Source organism: Heterobasidion irregulare (genome assembly GCF_000320585.1).
Source record: "Heterobasidion irregulare TC 32-1 unplaced genomic scaffold scaffold_07, whole genome shotgun sequence".
Lineage (NCBI taxonomy): Eukaryota > Fungi > Basidiomycota > Agaricomycetes > Russulales > Bondarzewiaceae > Heterobasidion > Heterobasidion irregulare.
The window spans coordinates 1,834,100-1,852,687 of record NW_009258203.1 but is presented as its reverse complement, the minus strand read 5'-3'; the positions used below and the strand labels follow the sequence as shown (position 1 = coordinate 1,852,687).

The 18,588-nt window shown below is 53.4% G+C and overlaps 7 protein-coding genes across 7 annotated transcripts; 3 read left to right on the top strand and 4 right to left on the bottom strand.

Annotated features, from left to right (window-relative positions):
• Positions 1-1,115: 1,115 nt before the first annotated feature.
• Positions 1,116-1,445, bottom strand: HETIRDRAFT_322918 (uncharacterized protein; the record flags this gene model as incomplete). The annotated part of the gene is made up of 1 exon (XM_009550304.1): positions 1,116-1,445. A coding segment is annotated over one exon (330 nt), but the record flags the coding sequence as incomplete, so codon positions are not given.
• A 511-nt stretch (positions 1,446-1,956) lies between these two features.
• HETIRDRAFT_103399 (uncharacterized protein) lies at positions 1,957-2,486 on the top strand (the record flags this gene model as incomplete). Its single annotated transcript, XM_009550303.1, has 2 exons — positions 1,957-1,992; positions 2,154-2,486. The coding sequence occupies 2 exons, from the start codon at positions 1,957-1,959 to the stop codon at positions 2,484-2,486; spliced, it is 369 nt and encodes a 122-aa protein (XP_009548598.1).
• Positions 2,487-3,731: 1,245 nt separating this feature from the next.
• Positions 3,732-5,726, top strand: HETIRDRAFT_428361 (uncharacterized protein; the record flags this gene model as incomplete). The annotated part of the gene is made up of 10 exons (XM_009550302.1): positions 3,732-3,974; positions 4,039-4,113; positions 4,164-4,218; positions 4,275-4,378; positions 4,829-4,868; positions 4,934-5,082; positions 5,134-5,188; positions 5,250-5,494; positions 5,515-5,532; positions 5,592-5,726. The coding sequence occupies 10 exons, from the start codon at positions 3,732-3,734 to the stop codon at positions 5,724-5,726; spliced, it is 1,119 nt and encodes a 372-aa protein (XP_009548597.1).
• A 774-nt stretch (positions 5,727-6,500) lies between these two features.
• On the bottom strand, positions 6,501-7,650 carry HETIRDRAFT_117007 (uncharacterized protein; the record flags this gene model as incomplete). The annotated part of the gene is made up of 5 exons (XM_009550301.1): positions 6,501-6,851; positions 6,998-7,050; positions 7,112-7,207; positions 7,299-7,401; positions 7,495-7,650. 5 exons carry the CDS (start codon positions 7,648-7,650, stop codon positions 6,501-6,503), a joined length of 759 nt encoding a protein of 252 aa, XP_009548596.1.
• Positions 7,651-9,292: 1,642 nt separating this feature from the next.
• On the bottom strand, positions 9,293-11,082 carry HETIRDRAFT_453062 (uncharacterized protein; the record flags this gene model as incomplete). Its single annotated transcript, XM_009550300.1, has 3 exons — positions 9,293-10,745; positions 10,807-11,008; positions 11,064-11,082. The coding sequence occupies 3 exons, from the start codon at positions 11,080-11,082 to the stop codon at positions 9,293-9,295; spliced, it is 1,674 nt and encodes a 557-aa protein (XP_009548595.1).
• Positions 11,083-12,903: 1,821 nt separating this feature from the next.
• Positions 12,904-14,592, bottom strand: HETIRDRAFT_322385 (uncharacterized protein; the record flags this gene model as incomplete). Its single annotated transcript, XM_009550299.1, has 11 exons — positions 12,904-13,012; positions 13,080-13,154; positions 13,217-13,290; positions 13,347-13,415; positions 13,471-13,516; positions 13,585-13,688; positions 13,739-13,789; positions 13,850-13,954; positions 14,031-14,099; positions 14,170-14,437; positions 14,495-14,592. 11 exons carry the CDS (start codon positions 14,590-14,592, stop codon positions 12,904-12,906), a joined length of 1,068 nt encoding a protein of 355 aa, XP_009548594.1.
• Positions 14,593-15,471: 879 nt separating this feature from the next.
• HETIRDRAFT_386564 (uncharacterized protein) lies at positions 15,472-18,456 on the top strand. Its single transcript, XM_009550298.1, has 8 exons — positions 15,472-16,238; positions 16,482-16,630; positions 16,785-17,149; positions 17,207-17,355; positions 17,411-17,555; positions 17,611-17,881; positions 17,941-18,059; positions 18,116-18,456. Exons 1-8 carry the CDS (start codon positions 15,720-15,722, stop codon positions 18,166-18,168), a joined length of 1,770 nt encoding a protein of 589 aa, XP_009548593.1. The 5' UTR covers positions 15,472-15,719; the 3' UTR covers positions 18,169-18,456.
• The last annotated feature ends 132 nt before the right edge of the window (positions 18,457-18,588 follow it).

Genomic DNA, 18,588 nt, shown 5'->3' with positions numbered 1-18,588 from the left:
TAATTAGCGAGGCTGTGGATGAATATGGCATCGCAAATGTGGGCAGGTTGGCGCATATATACTCATCCGAAGCCAATGCCGGCACTTTTGAGCGACTCGTAGCTTCCGAAGTCTTTGTGCTTATTCTGGTATCCTAATTTGTGAACGAAGCCGGGCGACATCCAAGTTGAAATAAGATACAGCTCTCGTAGCATGCCTGATATGACGATGATACAGAGTGAGCAGCGCTGGGGAGCGCTAGCACCGCTGGTGGCGAAGGAAGATGAAGAAGCTGTGGGGCATTCACCAACATCACGCACATCATTGAATCGAGTACACTCCTTTAACAGAAGACCAGGTATTGAAACCGCCAAAATACATTAGGATCCCAGAATGACTTTGATTATAATGAGATGATATCTTCATATAAATGTCTTATCCACTTGTTATAGGATAAAAGCACACCGGCGGGGACACATGGGTCCCGCCATCAACCTTACCCGTTCAGCCAATCGTAAAGCAGATACAGAAGCTAGGAAAGAAACCCGAAAAAGTTCAACTGTCGTTGCAACTATCACCCCTTTGACCATCGACGACCCAATGACTTCCCCCTACCTGTATAAGACATTTCAGTTGGAGGAGATCATTCCTTCCGTGTGGCAAAGGCATCTTGCCCTTGCGAAGTACAAGTCGCTGCCCCTGCCAAGAGCCATCCAGCACAAGAGATAATTTATCTGCATCAGCACGGTCCAGAGGAATGATTTCGTTTGATAGGTATTCTCAATGGTCACCGACTGTGTAACCGCAGCGCATGTCGGGCGAGTCTTCTCGACCATTCCATCAGGTGTACGCCCCGCCATACCTAGAACTCATCCACGCGGTAGCGGACTCGCACACATCGCCATAGTCAACGATTACGCATCTCCACAGCAGACGCTGCCGTCTGGGAAGCCTTTTTTTTACCAGACATCGCCGATGGCATGGGATGGTTCGCACGGCGAACGATCCTCCGTACCTCACACTTTCTTCCCCACTCTGCACTTCCCCAAGAGAGTCTGGCAGGTTCATACTACCCGCCGCTTGACTGCCCACCCTCGCATTACGTGGGGTGCATGATGGGACTGCCAGTCGACAACCTAAGTCGTGTTCAAGGAGCCGAAGCTGCAGAGGACGACGTGGAGGACGCCGCGGTTCTCGCTAGTGTTAATGTGTTCGCCGGTGAACATCTTATCGCGGACCTGCTCACCGCCAGCTTCGCGGACAATATCGAGGACGGTTGCGAAGACGGGTTGGATGATCAGGTTCTTGAAATAGTCGAGGAGGAGGGTGTTGGCTGAATCGGAGACGGCGGTGTGTTCCTTGTAGTCGCGGGAGAAGCGGGCGGGGTCGACAGCGAAGAGATTATTCAGGACAAGCTGATCCTTCTCTGTGTCGTATAGCTGCTGGAGCATCTTCCAGGCAGCGTAGTCTGTAGGTTGTCAGTCGACGCTGCGTGCGAAAATGGGGAGGGTCGTGCTAGATGCGAGCTTTGCAGACATGGTGGAGTGCGCTATGCCGAGCGGAGTATATGTACGTGATCGATAAGTGTGCTGCGTATGTTCCGGTCAGCAACAGGCGATGCTGGATCGCTGCGACACACCAATGAAGTGTCGTTCTCACTGCCGCCGACGCCATTCTCCCAACTGCCGGTCTGCTTCGGCAATTGCCATCAGCGTCCGTAATTCCAGCTGCGCGAGGGCGTGAAGCGAGCCGACGGCGTACACCTTGACGAGGGTCCTACGTAGCCCGTGTCATGCTCAAAACAGACAACTGAAGGTAGACGTCTGCTTCCTTATGAGAGGCATGCCAATCATAAAAATGTTCTGGGGTGCGTATTGGGTGATTGGGTGTGAAGGTGGGTTTAGGAAGGAGTTGGCATGGATGGACTAGACAAGGGGAGTTTTGAAGGCAGTGAGGAGAGCGGCGTGGATAGACGCGATGGACCAGCCTCGGTTTGTGTGGACTGGAAGCAAGGTGAGCGACACGAGGACCTAGCTAATACATAAAGACGCGCGACTGTAGACATGCATCCTAGACGATTTCTCGAGTCACTTTCACGGCTCTTAAGTCGTACGCCGCCCAGCGGGGCCAGCACCTCTCACTGCTCGCCGCTGATCGTCGTGCGTTTTGCACAGGAGCAGATACCGGCGCCCGTCGCTGTGGCCTGCGTGCACCGAGGTGCACCGACATTGGCCAATGTCGTGGACGTCGAGGAGCGTGTGACGTCACGTCACCTTCTCAAGGCTCTTCCCTCCGCACCCATCGCCGCCGGTCAACTTGTGCTCACCACAGACCAGCTCGGTGTGCCCGCCCGTTTTCTGCTCCACCAAATCCTCGCTGCGTACATCAAGACCGCTGCCTATAACAGTCTCAGCACGGGGTCAAAGGCGGTGGTAGTTTCGGTGTCGGAGCCGCTGACGAGATGGGAGGTCGCGGCGCGGACGGTGAGCGCAGGTCTTTTGTCGTAAGTGATAAGTACTTGCTTCCCTGTGTCTTCGATCGCGTACGGTCTACCGTATGAGGATGACAGTGTATAGGTGTCCTTATGTATAGTTCCATTACAATGGCAACATAGTAGCACACCGGTGGACTCAAACCGGTCAGTGATATCCCAACGAGTCAAATTTGGAATGCGCTCGATTCAAACTGGAATATCGCATATATAAGTATAATCGCGCGGAACATTGCAGTACACACCCCGACATCAGCTCCAGAACATTGACATCCTCACGGAGGATCTGCACGCGTAGGTGAGCCGGCGCTGCGTCGCCTACTCTCAAATGAGCTCTTGATGATCTTATTTGCAGAGATTAATACGTTCATGTAATGTGCATTGCCTAGTTAGATTCGTCGTCATTGAATCCTGTTCAACCTACTTCGCTCGTTGACTTCGGCGGGGCGTGTAGTGAGATGTTGCCAGTGAATACTACAGTTCTGATGATCTGGACAGCACTCCAGGATACAGTCAACCACGTTCCCTTCGTGTTGCTCGCTAGTATGGTGATGAAATACAGCGATGAAAAATCTAGTTCACAACTACCTCTTCTGCTGAAGACGTTCACTGTACGTTCCATAGCTGGGGTTACATTCCATGGTATGTTACTTAGCTGTCAATGCCGCTTAGCCCTTCTTCTTTTTGACAATAAAGTGCCATAGACATTATATTTTATCAAGATCATAAGGACGACGCCAAGTCTAGCAAATTCATTGTTGTCCTCTTTGACTCATGCTAGATCGTTCGAATCCCACGGAAAGCAGAAATAAATATGCACTGGTGCTTCCCTGACAGAGATCCTCTTCATGTCGACGAATGTATGCTCTGCTGAGGTACGAAACTTAATCTTACCCTCTGATCAAAAATCCCAAGGATCGAGTTCGTCATTCCAGAGTTCAGCATTAGTCTGTACCTCAAAGGAACGCGTCACAGGGCTGCCAAACCCTGGCGCCGCTAAGCACACATTTCTCTGATGGCTCCTGAGCGCTTGAACCAGCGAGGCCGATGAAGTCTTCAAGGTTTTGGCTACAGTATACCACGATCCTGCTGAGCTGTGATCGGAACAGTAGTACTCCCGCTGGATAGTGCCCTTGTAGCCGAAAAATACGCCCGTGAAAACGCTACAAGAGGCTACAAGTTGTGATGCATCCAAGGCACCATCTTATCATCCTTTTGTTTCCCTGTCGTATCAAGCCATTGTCTACCACCAAATCTTGCGATGTCCTCCACTTTGTTTCAGCTCTCGAAACTCATCGCCGACTCCGTCGCTATCATCAACACCAGCTGCAGCGCTAGAGGTGTAGAGCTTCCTGACTTGAACTCGCCTCTTTCGCCCCCGTCTGAGGCATTTCGCTTTGACCCTGCTGTTGTGGAAGCCATAAAAGTTGCAACGGCTGCCGCTTATCAGCTTGCAGCAGTTCTAGAGCCTCCTCCTATTTCTATGGCGCACAGTGTCGGTGGAGTGCGTCTGTCTGTTATTCAGCCCTGTGACGCCGCAGCGAATCTCATTCTTGAGCGACTCTTAGCACTTCAAGGCGGCCAGTATACGAGTATTGATGGAAACAAACACGGTCGAGATATTGAGAGAAGCTGGTCCCAAGGTTTGTGCCGACGTATCTGCTATCCGGCGAGTATCTTATTTAGTTCTCAGGGCCTCCATGTCGATGAGATAGCCAAGCTCAATCAACTGGATCCTAATAAAATGGGTATGTGAAACAAGATGTCATGCTGTGAGGATGACCTTTATTCATGTCAAGAATAGCTCGACTTCTTCGTTTCCTCTCGACTTTCCACATGTTCAGGGAAGTTGAACCGGACATTTTCGCTAACAATCGTATCTCCTCCGTTCTGGACACTGGGAAATCAGTGCGCGATCTGCAAGCCAAGTAACATCCTCACTTGTCACATCAGTCTTTTTGTTCATCGGTTTTTTCATAGTCCCAAAGAAAAGCATGTGGGAACGCCCGGATTCGTAGCTCTGATTGAACATATGTACGCACAGTGAATGTTCGTCAAGCCCCGAGACCTTGACTAACTCTTGTCCGTGTCCAGACTTGACGACGGCTGGATGGCAGCTTCTGAGCGCTCGACACCTTGAGAGATCCGAAAACCCGACTCTCCGAAGAACCATTTGAAGTTCCTTTGAATCGTGTGACAGGCACCGTGGTTCTTTTCTGGACTTGGCTTGAACAGCCAGGCCAAGAAGATCTTGAAGTTCCTTTGAATCGTGTGACAGGCACCGTGGTTCCTTTCTGGACTTGGCTTGAACAGCCAGGCCAAGAAGATCGCCTTCGTCGTTTCACCATAGCGATGTAGGGCGTAACCGCAATGCAGCCTGCGGATGCTATTCTCAACGGTAAGGGTTGTCTTCAATCCTTTATCACTGTGCACGAAATGTGTCTGATATTGTCGGCGGAGCAGGTTATGATTGGAGGTCTTTGTCTGCCGACGACCTTGTAGTCGATGTTGGCGCGGGAGCCGGATCCGCATCCCTTGTACTCGCTAGGGCATGTCCCGATGTCAACATCATCTTGCAAGACAGAGCGGCAGCCATAGAGCAAGGACAAGAGGTATGATTGAGTTCGTTCTAGAGGAGGCGTACCTCCAGCTGACTTATGCAGATCTGGAAGAAAGAACTTCCCGACGCCGTTCAGTCTGGCAGAGTCAAATTTCAAGGTGATGATCTCTTTTCCATTTTATATATCCAATATCTGCTCACGGCTGTGAACCCTAACAGTATACGATTTTTTCACTACACAACCTGCGAAAAACGCAAGTATCTTCCTCTTGAAACAAGTGCTGCACGACTGGTCCGACTTGTGTGCTGCAAATATTCTTACACAACTTCGCGCTGCCGCAGCGCCGACCACGAAACTGATCATTGTGGAGAGCGTTGTGGCTTATGCCTGCCACGATCCCAACTTGGAGAGTATTCCGGGTGCCGCACCGCGCGAGGCGCCCTCCCTCTGCTTCCAAACTATGGTCCCATCAATGACATGCAGTACAATGGCGATCCGACCGTATGTCGTAATTATCAGACCTTGATTCTTGAAGTTACTCAATCGAGCCATCGTGGTAGATGCTTTTCGCAACGAACTCCCAGGAGCGTACGGCCGGGCATTTCATGACGCTTCTCCAGGGGGCAGGATGGAAGGTCGTCAAGATTCATCGCAGTGATGGCACGTCGGCGTTCTTGCAACAGATTGAAAGATAGAGATCCAATATATGAGGAGGTGTGGTCCCTTCCAGCTTGACGTACTTGTGCCCCTCTGCATCTCGAGCTCGCGCCCATAGATGCCCTGTATCACCTATGAGTCAATTAACAGTCTATCACTTCGGTACAGCGTCGAGGCAGAGATTTTGATGTCTCAAACCTAATCAGGTTCGATCTGCTGCAAGAACATCAATGTACTATTGTTGCTCTATGAAATGTTACCAAATGGTCGGCTGCGGGCTCCTGAACCTTATTCATGAGTTTGATACAAGCTCATCGGATTTTGGCCTGTCCGAGGAGACGATTTTCGGTGCGTTCTGAGGCACCGTAGGACACCATGGTATCGTGACAGCGATTTTTCCTTCCCTGGGCAAATTTCCAGGACGTTCACTTACACACCTGAAGGTGAAAGTTAGACTTGGCCAAGGAACACAGTCTAAGCATGACTACTTCAGTGGCGATTCTGACGGAGATAACTTCCGTACGCGCGTGGAAACAATGCAACAAAACACCAAATGTATAGCAAGACGCGAGTCAAACATGTACTGGATAGATATGCTCGTGTAATCGTTGGCAGTCAACAATCGACATATACGAGCGTCGAGGAAAGGTCCCCATCAGATCGAGCACGGCACCCCTCTCTAGCTGCGAGGGCCACGAGACAAATTTGCCGTATGCGCAAAACGACCACGTAGTGCGATGCCTGCGGGATGACGTTTACTCGCGCGGACCTCTCGATTTGTCCTAGAATCCCGTCTGCGACCAGTGCATACCTTATCGTCCAGATCGATCCCCACGCGCGAGGATGGCGGACGGAAGCGTGTCAGGGAGCAAGAGATATGATGACTTCTTTTTCTGAACTAAACTTACACGTTTCAGTCGATCCTTTGGAATGCATCTGCTCTCCGCAATCACCGTGCCGTATGTAAGGTGACTCAAAGCTAGGTGAACATTTTTTTGCATCGCTGTGCCTGCATAGTGCAATGGGCACCATGGCTGTGATGAATGCAAAGAGTCAGTGCCGGGCTGAGTGCTGCCGAAAGTATTGCTGTCCATGAACAAAGCGATTGAAAACGAGGTCTGTAGAATATAAACGTCAATGCCGCCAGACATTGCATCAAGGCCCTAGAAGACGCACGTCGTCAGGTGTACCGATTATCAGTCGTCTATCACCATGCCGTACTTAGAGGGCTGGCTTCGGATGGAAAGACGATGAGGAGGGGCATACTTCAAGGATGGCAACGTCCCCTTGTCGTGATCGCAGGACGTACCCTTCTTGCCGCTCGGGAAGGCACGAGGATCGAACAATGGGGCTGATCCGTATCTGAGTTAGAAAAGCGGAAAATTTAGCACAAAGACAAGAACGCATGGGGCCTGCTACCCACCTAGCTCAGCCAATCGCGAAGAAGATATGGAAGCGAGATACAGCTCGTGAGGTAAGGCGCGAAAAGCGGAAGTATTTGCCACCCTCTGCATTGGCGCTTCGAAAAACAAGCAAGGGACTCGAAACAAGGTGAACCACTATTCCAACCGTTAACCACTTCCCTCTATCGACATAACCCAATGGCTTACCCTTCCAACCAGTGCGAGATATTCCAGCTAGAGGAGCTTGTCCCCTCGGTGTGACAAGCGCGCCTTGCCGAAGCCACTGCCTTCTCTGATGACCGAAACTTCGCTGTGAGCCACCCGACATGGTCAGAAATGGCTGCATATCAAGACGAACCCAAAGTAAGATCCTCCTTGATTATCAGATGTCCTGTGTCCTTACCTTCAACCGAGCACGTGTCGGTTGGGTCCTCTCAACCATTCCAGGGAGCGTATGCCCCATCCTATCTGGAGCTCGGCCATGCGGTGCAGGATCCGGTACTGGTCGCGATGTTCGATGACTTCCCATTTGCACAGATGATGCTGCCTGGGGAGACATGGAACTAGGCAGCGCCCACGGAATGGGGCTTATCATATGGTGGGCCATCCTCCGCACTCGTTTTTCAAATGGTCTATCCACTCAGCCGGAGAGAGCCTGGTGCGTCTGTACTACTCGCTACCTGATCACCCACCCCCACACAGCTTGAGGGATATTATGGCATTCCGCAGGCGCGCTGTTCCCACTGCGAGGTGCCGCTCTTCGTGCCCACGTCTCGCAAGGCTGTGACTAGCGATGCACGGGCCACCTTCGTACCCTCTCGATCGAAATAGCGGCCGACTCGAGCTGAGCTAGAGAGTGCGATGATGCGCTCATCGCCTGCCCATAGCGGCTTCGAGGGCAATTCCCTCAATCACTCAACCTAACATCAAGAACGAACGTTCGAAAAAACGTCCCTGCGAACAGCATCATCCCAGAGGCTGTAAAGGCACCTGGCCGAGGCACTTCCCGGAGCGGCCTCAGCAGGTACCAGCACCGGAGGAAGGTCCTGACCAGATCGTGCACGGCCCCACCCGCTATAGCTGTGATGCGCACGATGTGCGTTTCCACTGCATTTCCGGCTCTGCGCGAAACATACGCACATAGTGGGCCAAGCTACTGCCAAGCTCTAAAGCGATGCCTGCGAGAGGGCATACGCTCACACGGTAGCGCGCACACAGCACGAGAGGAGAAATTATGGCGCAAGAAGCGAGAAGGATAGAGTAGACGATGAGCAGAGTAAGAGGATGAGCTAGGATGAGTGTTTTTAATCTCACATGTGCCTCGCCATCCCATCCCGCGTCGCATTTTGCCCAGCCTTATCGATTGTGCTCTGTCGCACACACTCTCTATGATAGTATTCTAGGATGCTCTCTGCGGCCTGAAAGTGCCCACTGTCTTGTCTGAATCGATCCGCTCGCCCCAAGACTGTCTGCGAAGGCCTATCTGCATCTGTGGAGGCAATATTTTTCTGAGTTCTGAGAAGATACATTGAACATTTTTCCAATATATCTGCTCAGTCACGAGCAGCAGCTCTCCGGCACATGTACGTGGAATGGTAGCCTTATCAATCATAAAGTTTCGTGGATGATGGGCTGCAATCTGCTGCGATGGTGAAGAGGCAGTGCCGCCAGCGCCAGGCCACTGCCGGCCCTGGGCCCGGTGTTTTCCGCTTGTATTCGCTCAGACTCGGACATCTCCCAATTGGATAGCTTTCAGTAACGCAATCTAATCATTCACAAACTAAACAACGCGTATATGTGCACAGAAACGCACGGCAAAAACAAAAATAGAAGTACAAAGGCAAGATCGGATGAGGTTGACAGAGGAAACGTCTAAGGTGAAAAAAAAAAGTGCATAGATAGGGGAAGCGTACGTGGCGTTGCTGGGAAGAGGCGAGAACGTAAGTAATTCTAGTTTTGGAACAAGGGCCCCACGTCGAGTCTACTCATCCCGTCCAGGATGATGGAAACCACCATAGTGACAGAGGCGGGAGAACATGGGGCAAATGATCTCCATCATCCAGGTCAAGAACAAGGGAGCGTGTGCTGAGGCTGGGCGCAAGAGGGGTATAAATGAAAATGGGTATGTTTTTCGTTAGTTCAATCGCTCCTCTCCTCCGACTACTAGCCGCGACAAAGATCTGCATCCGCGAGCTATCTACTCAGCGCTGAGCACCTTGGCCGCCAGCAGCAGCCTTGTTCGCCTTATCGAGGTGCGATTCTGTCTTTCTATGTCGTATGAGGGCATCCCACCGCATGGGAAGATTGCGCTCTATGTCACAAATACCACAGCAGTGATTAAGGTGACAGCGCCGTAGTCCATACCCCTTCTTGAACGCGGGCCACTCGTCGCTGTCCCGGAAGTCTTGATGCACGCTGGCGGTGCCCACATGCCTCTTCATGTCGCATCTGCTCGTGAAATGGAATGGGCATCCTGCTATAGGGCAAAGATGCTGTTTTGCCGCCTGTGCTTTCCCTTTCGACTGCTCTCGCTTTGGCTTTGGCTTTGGCTTTGGCTTTGGCTTTGAGCTGGTTGACGCCTTCAATGGTCCCGCCACCCCACGGTTGACACGTTTGGGGGCGGCATGAGGTTGGAGGTCGTCCTCCGGCTCGTCGTTCGCAAATTTTAACTGTTGTGGTGGTTGGACCCTATGAGGGGCACAACCGACCTGGAACGTCGCAGAGCTTTGCTCTGGAACTGAGGGGCCCCGTTTCTTCCTCCGTGGGCGCTGTACCTCGTCTTGGTCTTCGCTCTCTCCTGACTGTCGTTTTCTCTTCTGTGCCTTGTTCAAGGCGAGTGCGGGTGCTGGGGAGGGAGGCGGAACAAGCGGGGAGGGAGTCGAAAAGGGCGGTGATGGATACGGTAGGTGGGGATTAGGAGGATATGGAGATTGGGGAGGGAGGGAGGGAGCTGGAGGTGAGAGGTGTCGATTGCGTGGTTGGTGAGGGCGTGAGGGACCGGCCACAGGGGGTTCCAGGACCTGTGAGTGGGCACCAGCGACGATGAATCCGGGGAATGATGCAGGAGATGCATAGTTGACATCATCTCGATGGTACGGGTGTGGTCGCTGGTGAAGTCTCCGAACGCGAGATGGACCGGCAGCGGAGACATCGGGGGTCGGCATCTGCATGGGGATCGCGAGTGAAGGGTGTGAGTATAGCCCCGGGGCGCACCACGTCGGCGGACTTGAGGGGCCAGAGGAGGGGGTATTCGAGAAAGCAGGTACTACGAACGATGGGGTGGACGGTTGGATGCCTGTAGAAACGAATGGCGTCCAGTGGCTTTCGGTATCAACAACTGGTGGTACATGGAGGTATGCCCATGGTTGGGACAATGGTTCAAATGATGGCTGGAGGCAAGGCTCAGCATGACGTGTGTTGACGATCTCAGGGTGCATGGGGAGTAGATCTGGTGGAGGGGTCCACATGGGCGGGGGAGTGGCTAGGTAAGAGGGGCGCGAGGTATGTCCCGAAGGGGGACCAGGTGTCGACCGGTGTGGATCCAGCGGCGCGGGCGGCATGTGAGAATACGAAGAGCGACGATTATTCGACAGGTGGCAGGTATCGGACGGTGAAGGGTTGCAAGGGGAAGGGGGGAGATATAGCTCGCGGGCTCTGTGAACAGTGAAATCGTAAGTCGGGCGTCATTGACAACTTGGACAGTCAAAAGACGAACTGTGGCTCTTGAGACGCGTATCGCAGTAATTCCTCCGCGTCTCTTTGGGTCACCTTGTCGAGGAGGCGTCCGAAACCTCGTGGGTCGTCTGGCGAAGGCATGGCCGCAGTGTATTGTGTCATGTCGCTCGCCATCTTCCAGCTGTCAGTGTCACTGCCATATGCGATGGCGTTCAAGTTCCAGTCGAGAGTGGCATCGAGGTCTAAAAGGGAACGGTATCAGTGGCGAGGACGATCTGCACAGTTGTTTGGAGTTACAATTGTCTCCCGACATCATCGTGAGTGAGTAGTAGTGTCGTTGTGTGGGAGGAGGGGTGGTCACGACAATTGAGGCGGGTGATGGCGGTGTGTTTGGACCCTCCCCCGCTGACGTCCTTTTATCTTCTCTGAATTAGTACAACTACGACATCAGAGACCAAACATCGGCCTCATGTCCAAGTCATGTTGGACCTTACTACTTTGTACTTTTGGCTCTTTGTGGCTTGGGGCAGCATCGCTTTCTCGTGCACGTCGTCACATTAGACTGTTTGCAGGTCTACAGGACCGACGGGTTGGTCGAGGGTCCCGGTCAATGCGACCGGTAGATATTACGGAGCTCGAGAAGCATCAAAAGGCCAAAGCGTGCGTCATCCCGACCCTTCGACGGGCTTGGTCTTGTAACGTACCCCGGCATAATGATGTGAAGGGCGGGTGGGTCCACCTGTAGTGTCACATCTTTCAATCATGATCCGTCTTCCAGATGTTCCACTGACTCAGGGCGGTGTTCTAGCCGTGCGACGCGAGGCTCCGTAAGCGTGTGCTTGGAGGACGAGATGAGGGGGAAGGTCGATGCGAGGCTGCCTTGCACCAGTTGTTCGCTTGGCTTGCCTGGCTTCTGGAGGGTCGGAAACCAGCCGAGTAGCTCATGCCAGATGTTACAAATGATCAATGCGCTCGCTGCTCGCGGTCTCTGGATCTCGCAGCGGCCCGCGAAAATCACCCCGTCGCTATAGAAGACTGCCCCATGCCTTCTCAGAATGCCTTTGTACTCTAAACGTTAGATGCTCACGAAGTAGACCATGAAACGCTTGTATAAAGAGTTTTCTCGCGCGAAAATCATCAAAAAAAATAGGCCTAGTTGGCTATAGCTGGCAATTGTTGGCAATTGTTGTGATTTGTCGGCAATTGCTGTGATTTGTTGGTAATTGTTAGCAATTCCTGTCCTCATTCAAGCTGTCAATTGACGACAATTGCTGACAATCTATTTTTATATGTGGATTGCCAGCAATTGTGGACAATTACCGACAATTTTGAACGGTTGAGCTCTGAACAAGTGAAAATGACACAGAGGAAATACAGCATTATTTGAGAAATGCCAACAATTGTCAACAATTTGAGGGAATACAATATGATGAGAGATGTTTGTGTCGGCTGGGAGTTGTTGACTTATGACAACAATTCCTGACAATTCCAATTACTGACAATTTCGAACAATTGTTCGGAATAGCTGCCTTCGGCTCAAAAATCACTAATTCATTATCAAGAAAGGCCATTTTGACTGATTTTTGTCCGGCATGGTCCCTCATACGCTTGGACCTCGTTGACCCCCCTCCCCCTCCTCCCACGCGTGTGATCGCACTCGCGACCACTCTTGCAGCCTTGGGAGCCTTCTAGATCGCTGCAACAACACGAAATCTCTTTATCATTGACGTGAGAGCAGAAGCTTTCAAAAGGACGTTTTGGAGAGCGAGCTGGGCAAGACGAGATGACATCTGAGGATTGGGGAGTTCGTTGGCGAGATCAAGGTTGAGCTTCTCGTTGCGTATACCATTGTTTCACTGCAATAACGATGGCTGCAAAATGATGCATCTTTGAGGAACTCCTCCTGCTCGGTTCTCAGAGGATACCTACACTACAGTGACGCGTCTCGGGACGCCGCTAGCATCCACAGCCATTCAATTCACGATCTAGACGCGTCGGGACATCAACCTCAATCCTGTGTGCCATCTCTCCTCGACCAGATCCAACTAGAAAATTTTCAAGTCGCTCGCAGACATGTTTCACCATTCATCAACGTTCGACGCAGTGCCATTTCCAAAAGACTCGACCTCGCGCACGACTAAGCAGGCGTCGCCCACGCGCCTTGCGGCTCTAGCCCCCATTCTCCGAGCCATCTCTCGAACAGGCCCGCGATCTTGACGTGCCCAGCGACGCTCGGGTGGAGATTACTAGCAGCACAAGAAATCCACGGGGTCAAAACGAACGCACTCATGTTGACGACAAAGGGAGGCTTACTCTGGGAAGACGTCCTCGTATGTGACCCACCCGGTCGTGTTCACCAGGAAGACGTTGTGGTCTCCGAGGGTTTTGCTAGACCAGGTGCAGAGCATGATTCATGGTCAGCGTTAACGAGAAGAAGATTGATCTCGCACCGTTGGTCGACGATCTCGCTATATCTGCCGTCGTAATAGTAGCTGTTGGGTCCGTCAGCCGAAGGCCAGCCCCACTGAGTATAATCAGCGCGCTGAGTTGAGCACGCGTTCAGGGGAGAGAGAGGCGCACGGGAGTGAAGACCAGAATCGGCTGGTGCTCGTAGATCGTGCGTAGCCGAGCCAGGAACTTCAGGTATACCTGCAGGATAACAATCAATGGGATACAACTAAACAACACTTTGAATAGAACGCACGTCCACAAATGCATCGCCGGTCACGTTCTGCGCTGAATCATTGGCACTGAGACACGGAAAATGTCGCGACGGTCTTTAAAAAAATTGAGGACAAGGACATGAAGCACCCCGTACCCTATGTGGATCACGACGTGCGTCGCAGCAGGCACGTCGCGTCTGAAGTCCCACGGCGTCGTGTAGTTGTGGTCCGTCGTATAAAAGAACCCATCGTCCTCCGTCTTTCCGAGCTCTGTCACATTCGTTTGCCCCTAGACAGAACAGCACGTACCTTGAAGAACTGGTACGACAATCCGTGCACGTTCCCGTAGGACAGGATGTCCTGCGCGCACCGAGGCGTTGAGAAAGCTCCAAATGCGGGCAAAAGAAGAGTGGGGCTTACGCTGAGCGCTGCGCCGGGCTGTGCAATGACGACGTGCTCGGCCTTGAAGAACTCGCCGGTTAAAAACGGCCATGCCTGGTCGACACCTTGCGGGAGATATTGGCCCTGAGAACCGGGACCGACGCCCTGGCCGCTCAGTTCGCGCTCATACTCGTCGTGCTGGGCACCACAAAGGACTCACGGCTGAGAGCGAGTCGCCGATGTACTGGAATGCGAGCTTCGAGGGCTTGTACGGAAGAAGAGTCGCGCCCTGTCGTGGAGATGGCCAACGAGACGTGCTCGAACGACGAACGCCGAAAGAAGAATGTTTGTGGACGTACAGAGTTGAGGGTGATAGAGTCGAGGTTGACACGGTTGTCCTGCCAGCCTACAGCATTAATCCTGACGACAGTGTGCGATGATTTTTGGGCCTGTGCACTCGACTGAGTGAGGGGGATGGGGTTGGTGCCGGCGGAGACATTAACAGTGTAGAACGGCTCGTAGTCCAGCGAGACGCCGACGGTGACGAGAGGCGTGGTCGTATGAGAACCAAGGTTCAAAGTCAGAGAAGAGAGATTCTGGACGTTGAGCTTGAACCCAGACCCAGCCCTATAGAATGCCTGTCGGAGAACGAGCTTGGGCGAAGACATCGGGAGGGGGACGTACCACCACGTCCCTGGAGACTTGTCCCAACGGCCGTGATAGTATATGAGAGGGTGAGTGTTCGGGATCACGACAGATTTGGAGGCATGCCCCGCGACCATAGCGGGGGACGCGAGCACACAGGGCAAGGCAGATGCAGCGAGCAATAACAACGAGACGAACATGATGTCCGCGCTGAGGAATGCACGATGGTGCAGCACGCGTATTTATATGCATTTTGTACTATACATCCAGATCCGTGCTCGTCAAGAGTCCCTGATCTTGTGAGCACCCCGTCGGACCTGTGAGACGGCCCCATTAGCTCCGAGGAACTTCCGAGACCTGCTGCAGACTCGCTGCGAATTAAGAATGCAGACCAGATGACTTGGTTGAGAATGTGCTTGCTTGTCAAATGGTCGGAGGACCTAATTTCTGCAGGCGTGCAGTACGTACGGCGGGATGGTGTAGTATGAGGCGATGACGCTATGGCGGGGAGCCTTGGCGGCTGATGGGCTTACCCACATCAGCGATGGGTAGCATCAGAGTTGGTGATCGACAGAGCATGATTGTATCTACGGAACAAAGACTGCACGGATCTGTGAGCCTGTCCATTTGCGGCCACGAGGTTCGCAAGTCGATGTAGTGGCCAACACGTGTCGTGGCCACAGGTAGCGGCAGGGCAGCCTCCGACAAGATCCGTGCTGTCGTACAGCAGATCGCACAGCCAATGTCAACAGGGGTGCATCAGACGTCGCTGTCAATTATGAGACAGGGCTTCAGCGAATTGCGAGCTGTTCAAATGGGCATTGCGTCGAACACGGCACCGGCACCGGCACGTTTGAGGCAAACATCGGCACCGATTATACTGGACCACGCACAAAGCGAAACCAGACGATCAGGCGAAGTGTTTACCAGAGGATTGAGAAGATCGGAAGGACGCAGGAGGGTGGAAGGGGGGTGGGAAACGAGCGGGAACTTGCCGGTGACCAGGAGGGGGATCTGAAAGACGAGGCTGACCTGCCACTTTTAAATTTATTGGCTCTAGCCACATATTTCCGAAGCGATTCTGGCCGGAGATGAGAAACAGCGTCCGTGCGCGGGCCCATCCCCCATCACTCTCCCTCTCCCCCTCCCCCCCGAACTTGCCTTTTTCGGCATCTTCCACACCTCGTCCCCTCCCTCCCTCCCCCCGTGGCTCGTCGTCCTCCACACTTTCTCTCCTTTTTTTCTCTGCATCCCCTCCACATAGATGATGGACGAAGATATCGAGATGCTCGAGGCCAAACTCAACGGCGTCGCCACGCCGCACCCCCATCTTGCCACCGACTCCCATCACGCCTCCCCCATCGTCGTCGACCCTTCTGATGACGACAACACTAGCACCTCAAACGAGCCCCCCTCCGTCGTCGTGCACGATGTCGATGGAAAAGTCAAACAACAGGCCCCCAAGTCCAAGCCCGCTCACGAGGCCGCCACAGGCGCTAAACCAGCCTCCTCCGCGCCGAAGCCCAAGTCGAGCAGGGCCCGCCCTCGCTCGCCATCACCATCCCCGCCGCCCGCTCCCCCGCCCGCCCCGCTCCAGACCGTGCGCCTCGAAATCGCCCTCGGCGGCCCGGACAACTACGAAGTCGACGTTGCTGCGCTCGCCAAGGCTACCGGCCAGCGCCCCCCGACACCGCCGCCGGTCGCCAAGCGCTACGAGAGCGAGAGCGAGGCCGAGCCCGAAGGCGAGCACGACGATGACAGGAAAAGTAAGAAAGGAAAGAAGGTAAGGCGGGTTTCGTTCGTAGATAGTATCGCCCGCGCTCTTGCGCCTTCAGAGTGTGGGCTTCAGCTGGCCGAGATGCCCGCCGAGCGCCGGCGTTTCTGCGGCGGCGGCCCGGCATTGACATGCATCGAGCGCGTGTCAATATGTCCATTATTGTTCCTCCCGGCTTGCCTTCGCAGCTCTGAAACCTCCTTGCGCGCGCTGCTTTGTGTAATCCGCATGACTGACTGTTCTGCCGACTAGAAGAAGAACCTGGGCACGGAGTACTATGACCTGACTGATCCCTTCATTGACGACTCGGAGCTCGCCGTTGACGAGCGCACATACTTTGCGCAGACAAAGCAACAGGGCTTCTACGTCTCGTCTGGGGAAGTTGCGCTCCTCAAGGACAAGTGAGTCTCTTTGTTCTAAATGTGGAGTCACCCATGTCGGGCACTGCACGTGAGCGAGCTGTACACTTCACCTCCGACTGTGCACTCTGCGCTTGCCTATCATTGGCCCCTATTGCACTGAATTCTAACATTCTATCTTTCTTTCGTGTCGCAGGACCCCAAAGAAAGTGAAATCGAAACGAACGGTGTTGCTTCCCCCGCCGGAGCCAATCGCAGGCCCGAGCAACTTCCCACACGCGCATGGGCACTCCCATACACACGCACAGCTCTCGCAGGGGAAGAAAGCGGCCCCCAGTGGGAGCGCGTCCGGGGCCGGGGACATAGAGGGGACGAAGGAGACGCCGATCGCGCTGCTGTCGGACGCGGAGGACGCGAGCGAACATAACGGAAAGCGCAAGAGCATCGGGGGCGGTTCAGACATCGGCGCGGGGGGAAAGAAGAAGCGGAAGGTCGAGATACATCCGTTCCACCCGGAGCTCGAGGAGGCACTGCAGGAACTGAAGGATGCTGCGGCGAAAGGTGCGAGCGATTTCTACGCTGGTGCGAAGGTGCACTGATGTGATGTCTTCAAAATAGAATCGTGGGGTGTGAAGGGCAGGTTTCCGCCTGCGATGAAGCCGTTGTTGGCACAAGTTGCACTCAAGGCGATTCGACTGAATGAATACGACGACAATTTCTTCAACCTCATGCCACGGCTATTCCCGTATAATAGGTTCACCATGAGCGTGCGTTCTTCATCCTCATTTTATCGTTCATCTTTGGCTGACCATGCCGCTGTAGAAATTGATCAAGCGCACGGTGTTTCACGATCACACTGCGCTACTGACGGCGCGGCAAGAGGAGCTCTTGGTGGAGTTGGAGAGCATGGCGGAGGAAGGGTTCCCGAAAGCGCTAGAAGAGTGGGAAAAGAGCGTCGTCGCTTGGGGTGCGCGCTGATCATCTCACCGGCTCTGATTGGCTGCTGACACTGTCGATCACAGAGAAAAAACAGGAAAAAGTCAAAGTGGAAGGCACAGCGTCGACCGAAGGGACACCCAGTGCTCAGCCGATTCCGTCAGCGACGGAGGACGCAGGGGGGGGCGCGATGGATGTTGACAAGGATAGCGGCGATGGGCAAGGGAAGGACGGTAAAGACGCCAAGGACAGCCATGCGCCGCCGAAGAAGTACCGGATGTCGGAAGCGATGAAGGGGATCATCTGGAACCTCGTGTGCTTGAGCAACGAGTGTTGCAGGATCGAGAACGAAAAGAAGTGGGTCTACAAAATGTGTGCTTTCCGTGGCCTTTGTTGCTCATGCCTTGGTTTGGTAGTACCTTGGAGGGCTCGACATCGCAGGTCAGCGAACAAGGGCTGCGGAAGGTGCTTTATCAGAAGATAGTGGCCGCATTTCCCGATGGGTGGATGTCATCGGGTCAGATCTCCCGAGAAGGTGTGTCAAACAGCCCTTTTTAATCTCGCTCGGCGCTCATCATGCCCGGTATGCAGTGAGCGTGATGAAGAAGAAGTTCGAGAAGGAGGCGATGGAGAACGAGAGTTGATCTTGGCTGACCTTTTTCATTTTCTTCATTCATTCATCCTACATACGTGTCTGCATCGCTGATTTCCACCTTCGCTCCACCGGATTCTTTGTATGCTCGTCATCTTTCGCTTTCCTTCCTGCTCTCCCATCCTGAGACTCAGCTACGGTCGCAGATCCCATCGCTGTATGTCTCTGTGTAGATAGTGCCCACGGACTGACATCTCGAAATTGCTGTTCGCGACCCTTACTTTATAGTGTTTTGTATGGTACACGAATAACCTAGTACAGCGGCGTATTTTTCCATCCCTATCCGGGCTGTTGTCTGCTCCGAGAGCATGTCAGTTGCACCCAGTCATTCTATTGCAAATTGGAAGCTGCCCCACACTGGGGCACGACACGTGACCATCATGTTATGTTTCCCGCGGGCTGGTAGCAGGCA

Coding starts and splice junctions, on each gene's coding strand:
- HETIRDRAFT_386564 (XM_009550298.1), top strand. CDS start 15,720: ATGATGGACGAAGATATCGAGATGCTCGAGGCCAAACTCAACGGCGTC. Junction 16,239..16,481: donor AAAGTAAGAAAGGAAAGAAG/GTAAGGCGGGTT, acceptor TCTGCCGACTAG/AAGAAGAACCTGGGCACGGA. Junction 18,060..18,115: donor GGGTCAGATCTCCCGAGAAG/GTGTGTCAAACA, acceptor CCCGGTATGCAG/TGAGCGTGATGAAGAAGAAG.